The sequence below is a fragment of the Dermacentor variabilis genome, chromosome 10, assembly GCF_050947875.1.
Source record: "Dermacentor variabilis isolate Ectoservices chromosome 10, ASM5094787v1, whole genome shotgun sequence".
Lineage (NCBI taxonomy): Eukaryota > Metazoa > Arthropoda > Arachnida > Ixodida > Ixodidae > Dermacentor > Dermacentor variabilis.
In genome coordinates, this window is record NC_134577.1 from 128387710 (window position 1) to 128396228 (window position 8519).

The following is an 8519-nucleotide window of genomic DNA, read 5'->3' on the forward strand; positions in this document are numbered from 1 at the left end:
CGCACTCATTGCTTCGCCCTTCGAGCAAAAGTGTAATTGATAAAGGATCCCTCATTTAAGGACTTGTATTTGCAAAATTGCAACAAAGCTGTCACTACTTCTTGAACAACGGTTCACTTTCGTGTTACGACTAATTACTCCAAAGAGGAATTAACCATTTTTTCGTCCTTACTCCTCCGAAGGCCACTTTAACGAAGTTTTATTTTGGCTAAACGGGATATACAAAGCTAGTATATACTCCTGCACCTATCATGGCAAGACAAAAGGGCTCCTAACTGTTTAGTTTTTCATTAGTAGCATATAAATAACCCCTCACCCGAGGACGCCTACGAGTAATTTGCCTCCGATATTTTTCAGCGAGCCGTGGGCATCGCCTTATTTTCGAGGTCATACGGAGGAGCCGTGAGTTCTCGGAGATGCGTTCTTCCCAGCTAGCGATAATGGTGGCGGTTTCGTTAAACATTAGCTAAAAGCTAAACATTGTATGGAGGCTGATCTGTATTATTTCAAACAACACTTTTTATGCGGCCCAAAATTTTGCGAGAGTAGTTGTGGTTGTTGCCTTGAAAGTTACCTAGTGATTTATTGTCAGTTTTCCTCGTCCTCGTATCACCAATTGAGTTAGTGTATTCGCACCAGCCACTTCAGTGCACATAATATATGATTATAGCGGACCCAACTGTAGTTGTCCGTAAGTGCTGGTGATGATGACTCAAAATATACCAGCTTTTATACATACAAAACACACCGATTGCATGAGTGGTCCACGGTGTCAACACTCTCTGTACAGGTGATCGCACAGCCCGCAACTTCTCCATGTGACATTTGCCTAAACAGTTTTGTGAATGTGTAGAGATTGTTAAGTTGCCATGTTTTGCTTCGGTGTAGTTGACTTTCATCAAGCAGCGCACCTTCAACGCAGCCTATGCAAATCACTAAGGAGCACTTCTTTATTGCGAGTGAACGGACTGTTTTGCTAAAATGAAGAACGACTTCGAAACGAATACACATCCGTCATGTTCCCTTTTCTAGCCTTTTTTTTGGTTTCGTGCAAAACAGTGCCCCTACCCAAAACAATACATGTACAATTGACCCAACGGGCAGTTTCAGTAGCGCGTTCCTTCTTAAGCAGCTGCAAATCCACGAGATTTGCCTAAATACCGGGGCGTCGAATAGAAAGTGAAAATAAATTTCATTATATCTACAACACGAAATACCCTAGAATTTTACAGATTGACCATTGCTGAACACTGTGAGGAGGTTATGATGTGTAAAGTGATCTGCATAATGTTATCCCAGCTGGTTGACTAATTATGTGTTTGGGTTCAATGTGTGGTACGTATCACGGATACAGAATGTTAAGTATGAATAATTCCATAAACGAAGTGTTAAATGTAACAGAGTAATCTATCACCTACTGTTTACATACCTCTTGTTGAATAACGTCCTTTGTGTAGTTGAATCGCCTCGTCATTTCTTCATAGTCAGTGCACTGAGTCTCGTACGGTGTTTTTAGGGAAAGTACATTCGTCTGAAAAGAAAGGAGGGAAAAGAAGAGACATTGATTTGAGAAAAGCGTTTAGCTATAGCAAGGCTAGGATCCCACTCAGCATGCATGTTACTCTTAGCTATCTAGAAGACGCAAGGATAATATTAGCAAGGCGTCTTGGTAATTACGTAATAGCTTCCACAAGAGGTCTTCAAGAAGCCTTCACATGATTCATAAGGTGCGACCGTCTGGACGCAACCTTGTTGGTTGACATGAGAGGTCCTGTAGCCATCGTGAAACCAGACGGTTTCACGATGGCTACAAGCGCCAGCAAATTTGAAATATTAGGTTTTTCTAAACATATTGTAGACGTTTTAAAAAATTTCCCACTTTGACTTGGTACATGTGCACCTTCAAGCGCTTACAAGATTCCGCACTCGGAACCCGCCATAGGTAAATTCGCGGCGTGCGATGAGCAGCCTAATTAGAGTAAATGTACCATGGTAGCTGTAATATCTGTTTTATTAGGACACGGCAGAGACTTGGTGAGAGTACGCCCGAGTGAGGAGAACCTGAAAATTTAATTTGTGCCGTGAAATATTGCTTAGGAAGGCTCGCGACATCTCATATCATGGGCCCTGAAGATTTCGCCTTCATTCCTTATGTCTTTTGTGGGAGTCAGGTCCTCGCACACGCTCGGAAAACGCATGAATCAATGAAGCCATGGTTCTCGTCTGCTAGTTGCAGTATGAGCTGGTATGTGACGGAGGTGCAGAAGGAGAGGTTTCCAGACGTTGTATACTAAATACACCGCGCAAATCATTACTAATTTTACATCGGCAAGAGTGAAGTTTGGAAAGCGCTTGCAGCAACATTCGTATGACGTAAAAAAGCACTCACAAGTGGAATACAAGTGGAAAAAGAAGAATGTCGTTTCCAATGGACTTACGGTACACGTGGCAGTCTCTTAATACGACAGTACCTGGGACAAACCTTCCAATATTGCCAAGGAAAGAAAATAGATTTCAAGGTAGTATCTCTAGCCCCTTGTTATGCAGACCACAGAAAAAGAATCTCAACGAAGAAAGTCTTCCGCCTATATACGCAGACAGCTGAGTTATATATAGGTACTAAAACGTACTTTAGGTGGTGTGAAATTTTGAACTGGGTTAAGGAAAAAGTGTAATCAGAGGGGTCGTGAACACGGTTGTATTTTCGAAATTGTTTGTATGCTATCAATTAGAGTTGGGCTTTCTATAAAGCTCAGAGTCAATAGCAAAACTTGAAGAAAAACAGCGCTACGAAAAGGCGGACCAAAATAAGAACGTGTACGACGGACAGGCGCTAACTTCCAACTAAATGTTTTTATGAAGAAACAGGGTTAATATAGATAGAAACACACATACTATCACCGTGACCTTACGAATGCTTTATCGCACCAGAAAAGCAATGTCTTCTTCGGCAAGTGCCACTGACGGGCAGCTAATGCACATGCCCTCCGCCCTAACAATGTGAAACGCCCTAATATCTCTCTTTCTAGTCTATCTCTAGAACGAGCCAGAAACTTGGTGTCGCGAAGGTACGGACGGCATTTGTGACGTTTACAATGTTCTTCCAGTTGACCGTTCGCATTCTTATTTACGGCCCAATTGTGCTCTCGCACCCTTTGCCCTTTCTTTGTAACACCTTCCCGTTTGCCAATTAAAAACCTGGTAGCAAATTAGGGGTATCTAATATACGACATTTCTAGTGCATTTCTTGTACTGCGCTGCATTTTTCTTAGATCATGGTTCGGTGCTTTTGTCCGCATAGGGCATATCTTACCCGAATTACATGGTGCGCTCAAGACAAGATTAGCAATGTTCACATTGTTAGCAGGTTAAACCAACTCGCCCACATCAAGCTTCTGCTGCATTAGGAGAACATATTTAACGTTTTTTAAATATATTTGTTCCATAAATGTACATTTCATAAATGTACAGTCGCAGAGCTTTCAAAATTTTCACATGAAAGGACATTTGTACTCTAAACGACCAGAACTACAACTATGTAGGTACACAAAAAAAGCATGGCAGAGTTTTTTTCTCACAGTGCAACACCCACTACGACGTGCATTTTAGTTGTTTATGAAACTGTCAATAACCTGCGGATAATTTTGCTTGATCCAGATTTTTACGAGGAACTAGGTCGAATGTTCCGAAAATTTTGTTCTCATGCGCATTGCAGCTTTTTAGAAAAATGGGCAAGAGAGTCGAAAAATGTTGCTTCCCCATAAATGCAAATGAAGTGTTGCCAAACTGTTGATATATCAACACATCTCAGGACTACGGTCTTTCTGAAGGTGAAGGTTACTGTAGCCTTCCCCTGCGTTTATGCAGTCCTTTCATGGCTGTTTTGTTTCTGCTTTAAGTTTGAATTCGCCTGTCATTCCCGCGTTCCTTCTACGTTTCGCGTTCGCGTTCATCCTTCGCTGTGTTTGATTGCTTGGTTACGAAGGACAACGTCAACGCTCGCCGTAGGAACGCGCGCGGAAGAGCCGCATTCTAAAAGGACAATGACATCTGTAACGCAGTTGAAGCAGGCATTCGAAATCATAGATGAGTGCGGAGTTATCGCAGTGTTATCAGCAACGAGCAATTTTTCGGCGGAATCATCAGCATCATTTAATTGGGCGTCAGGAAGTGGTGAACATTCGACTTCGGCGCGAGAACAGTCAATACCGGCCTTGTGATCGGAAACAAAATACCACCGCAAGATGACGTAGTGTGAGCAAAAAGACAGAACAAACCCTACTGTGTACGTGAGTCCTTGAATGCTGATGCGGGTAGTGCATGCCGCAGCAGGGGTAATGTGCTCTGCGCTTACTGTACGGTGCGACAGGGCAAACAAGGGCGTCATTACTTCTCTTAGCGAGCGAAAAAATTATTCAGTAATTACAAAAATGGCACCTCTTTTGTCGACTATTGCAAGTGCAACAATTCCGTCTGCAGATACTTCGAAAACGCTCGTAGGCGAAAAGCGAGCCCTATAGCTGTTCGACGCAGACGCAGTTCTTGTCTCGAGAAATACTGCGACTAGTTTTCCTCTTCGGTAGGAGTCGGACGACGATGCATTGGGGAAAGCGAACGGCATTGTGGAGTTAGCGCGCAGCAGTCATAAGCGGATGGATTGGCGGAGCGTGGAGAAGTGTGATGTGATTCAGGAGATGACGAGAATAAAAAAATTGGAGAGGCATAAGAGTATACAGGTTCGTCAGCTCGGGCAAGCCATCAGAGACGTCTACAGGAGCGTGCTACATGACCAGGAATACCACAATGGAGGCATATTGGGCGATTGTCGGGCGTGTTCCATGGTCTTGTGTTGGCTGGTAACCTGGTGGGAAACTCGGGAAGACGTCGACATGATGTTACGGCAGGCAGTGGTAGCGAGAACGTCGGCGGCTGCGTCCGCGATACAACTTCAGCGCTAGTTGTAGGTACAGCACCGACGGCGGTTTACGCGGAGACGCAATAGCATCAGATACTTGCTCCTGCATCGCCTGTGGCTTGGAGTCGAAGATGGTGTAGGGTTTGAGCAGCAGTGAGTAAAGAGAGCTGGCGAGCGGATTCGGCACGAAAGAACTCCTTGATCTCGCAGGCTGTGGTTGGGAGCTGCGGTTAAGCTCATACCGAGAGCGGTTAAGCTCATACCGAGAAACCCTGCGTTGAAGAACACCCGGTCAGGAGACGTTGCCTCCGGAGTTCATCAAACTCTGACAAACGTCCGCAAATTTGACGATGGTTTGTGGGTTTTTCGATAGGGACATTTGAAGGCGTTGGCTTCAATGTTCTTCAAAATATGACAGATCTTGTCCGATACGGTTATTGATGCATTGACGCGCTTGCAAATGTCGACAACGTCTTCTATATGTTTGTGAAGGTTCTCACCGGGCTGTTGGGAACGAATGCGCAAGCGCTCTTCGCAACGAAGGTTTCGCACCGCGGGGCAATCGATAGCTTGCGTAAAGCTCATCTTGAAGTCAGACCATGTGCGAAGGTCACATTCGTGGTTGCGGAACCACACGTTCGCGGTGCCCGTGAGGTAGAAGACCGCATTATCCATTTATGAGTATCGTCTCATTTGTTGTGGGCACTCACGTACGAGTTCATGGGATCAGAGCCAGTCTTCGACGTCGTTTTCGTCGGGGCCAGTGAAGATTGCTGGATCCATAAAGTTTCTGACTATAACACCTTGAGGGAAATGTGTCGTCACCATCTATGGGAGTTCCCTAAGGGACACTCTGCCGTCATTGTAATGACGGTAGATGAGTCTGCGAGGCTTCTGTTGACTGGTGTTGTGCCTAAAACCTGGATATGGCTGCACAAAAACACACCCCTAAAATAAAATCTTCATAAGATGTTTACATTCACAGATATTACATCTTCCAGTGAAGTTTACTCACTTACAATGCATAACAAAGCGAAGAAAAGCAGCAATAGACGACAAACTGTCCTAAAGCTAGCCCGAACCTTGCCATCTATCCTCCAAATTTAGCGGCTCGCTGATACTTTTTACGTTTCATATAATTGTACAGTCTATTTCACACATAGGGGAAAACTCGGAATGCATGGCATCGCGATGCGGTGAGCGCTGGAGTCGGGCAGCGGCAGCAGCTCTCGCAGGGGCCCCTTTGGGGGCGAGCCGTGATATGTGTAGTCCGCTACGGCGGCGCGCGCTGGCCGCATTGTTGCGAAGCTTGCTACTGTCAGGGGCAGTGCACTGACTTCATCGTTACTGCGGGGACTGAGCTGATAGTCTTCACTAAACGTTGTGCCACGTCAAACTCTGAGCCCTCATCCACGATAAGGGAGTTCCATAAACTTCTTTTGACAGCATGCCTTATTTGTTCTTTCGAAAAACCGGGGTACTGAGCGTGTGCACGTATATTTCTTCAGTGTGTGTGCTACCGTAATATGCAGTGACAAGACGCACCAAGATGTGCGCGCAACATGCTCAGTCTTTATTTGACTCGAAAAGAAAACAAAGCACCCAACCATGATAACTATGCGAGTTGAACACGACGAAACAAACGGATACGAATAAAGGAATGCTTTAGATTAAGACAATGAGCTGTAAGTTATTTTTATCGACAATAATTCACTACACCAGACAGACCCTGTCCGCCGGCGGGGAATTAGACGCGTCACGCCCTGAACTTCCCTTAGTATCTCATCATGTCCCCAGCGGAAGGGATGACAGCGCTCATCCTGGAAGGCAGTGAAGTGTAGAGTGACTTGGTCAGTGACGTGTTCATTCGCAGCACGTCTAATTCGCTGACGATGGTGGCGATGGTGACGATGGTGACGATGACGATGGTGGACCAAAGCCTATTCTCAGGCGACTGATAGTGAGGGTTGTGTGACAGCGATACTTTCAACGAGCCCCAGATATCTTAAATGATGTTAACGCCCGAGGATTGGGGCCGTCACTCCAGGAGAATGACGGCGCGCTCTTTGAGCAGTTGCACAACACGAGCAGTGTGGATCGGCGGCCTATTGTGTTGGAATATACCATAGTCACCTTCCGGGAACGCACCGTCAAGAACGTATGGAATCAGTACATCGTCTATGATTTCCCTGCACCTTTCAGCGATGAACTTACTTTCGAGGCGTATCAGTGGGCGTCGCACAACGGTCAGTAAAGAGTACCGGCTCATTTCACGCAGTAACGATAAAATCCACGCACTGCCCCCGTCAGTAGCACGCTTCCCGACAATTTGGCCAGCGCGCGCCGCCGTAGCAGATGACGCCGTTCAAGATCCCGCCCGTCGAGCGCCTGTGCGAGCTGCTGCCGCCGCCTGACTCAAGCGCTCGCCGCATCGCGATGCAATGCGCTCCGAGATTTCCCCTAAGTGTGAAACAGACTGTAGATGCAATAACAAGTTCTCATAGTTAAACAAAACATGCTTTCGTGTAGGAATAAAGTTAAACAGCTTTTTATGTTCTGTTTTAGTAGAAAACGGATCATTGTGATGGACGGAACCGTACTTGCCAGGCACGTCTTCAAGGTGTCCTGGCTCTCCGAGAACGATGCCAATCCGAAGTCACAATATAGCGGCATTCTCATGCATACCGCAGCGCAGCAGCACCAGATTCCCCTCCAGGTAACATGGTAAGAAACTCTGTGGCTGGATCTCGTTGACGCAACGCGCCGGAACATAGAAGGGTGGGCGAGACCGGCGATGGTGTTTGGTTTGCGTCGTCATGCATGATGGGCGGCAACTTCTGACAGCGAATTTCCAGGGTTGGGGAAAGCGTAGCAACCTCCACCAATACACAACGTGGTTTAATCACAAAGCCAGAACGACATACAGGCAAGTCGGTTGATCGAGCGCGAGGCGCCAAGCTCGCGAGCTCTACCATCGAGCGAGGCTTTGACGATGTGCCCGAAGCACACGCCTGTCTTCTTCGTCACAAATATTATGCTTAAGCAGTGGTCACTCACAACATGTTCACGCGTCCGTTCAATGAGCCAGCGCATGTTTTCTTCTTCCTTCAGCGCTAGAGCGCTGTTTGTAACTTGGTGCAATTTAGTTGTATAGCAAGCTTTATGGCAATTATCGCCTTATGCTCTGAACCTAACGAAGCTCTAATAATATCACATAGGCAGCCAGAACGTCACAAACTAAAATACAAAGTAGATGCTCGAAATTATTGGTACTAAGAGCGCAATAAACAGAGTGAACAGAGCTCAGTACCGTGTCCGGTCGTGGTCACCTACATTTCTATCTGTCTTTCGCGCCCGTATTTTTTTAAATGGAGCGCAGAGTTTTGTGCAAAATGGGCAGTTTATGAGAACCACCCCATTTCTGGTGGGCGCTCACGAATACGTAGGATGAGGACCGCGGCTGGCGGCAGGCGAGTCGGCCCGGCCGAGGTGAGGTTGGGTGAAACGAACTGTATTTGCAAAACCGCGTGAGGCGAAACTGAACGCAAACAGAAAGCTCGTTTCGAGTGATCTCCGATCGCGCCCCTCAACTGCTTAAAATTTA

The 8519-nt window shown here is 46.2% G+C and overlaps 1 protein-coding gene across 1 annotated transcript in view; it reads right to left on the reverse strand.

Moving 5' to 3' along the window:
• Positions 1 to 1414: 1414 nt before the first annotated feature.
• The window catches only part of LOC142559415 (uncharacterized), a 227025-nt gene continuing 219920 nt past the window's right edge, over positions 1415 to 8519 (reverse strand). The window contains exon 6 of the mRNA XM_075671013.1: positions 1415 to 1531. Coding sequence (XP_075527128.1) covers positions 1415 to 1531 — 117 coding nt within the window. The remainder of the gene's footprint in view (positions 1532 to 8519) is intronic.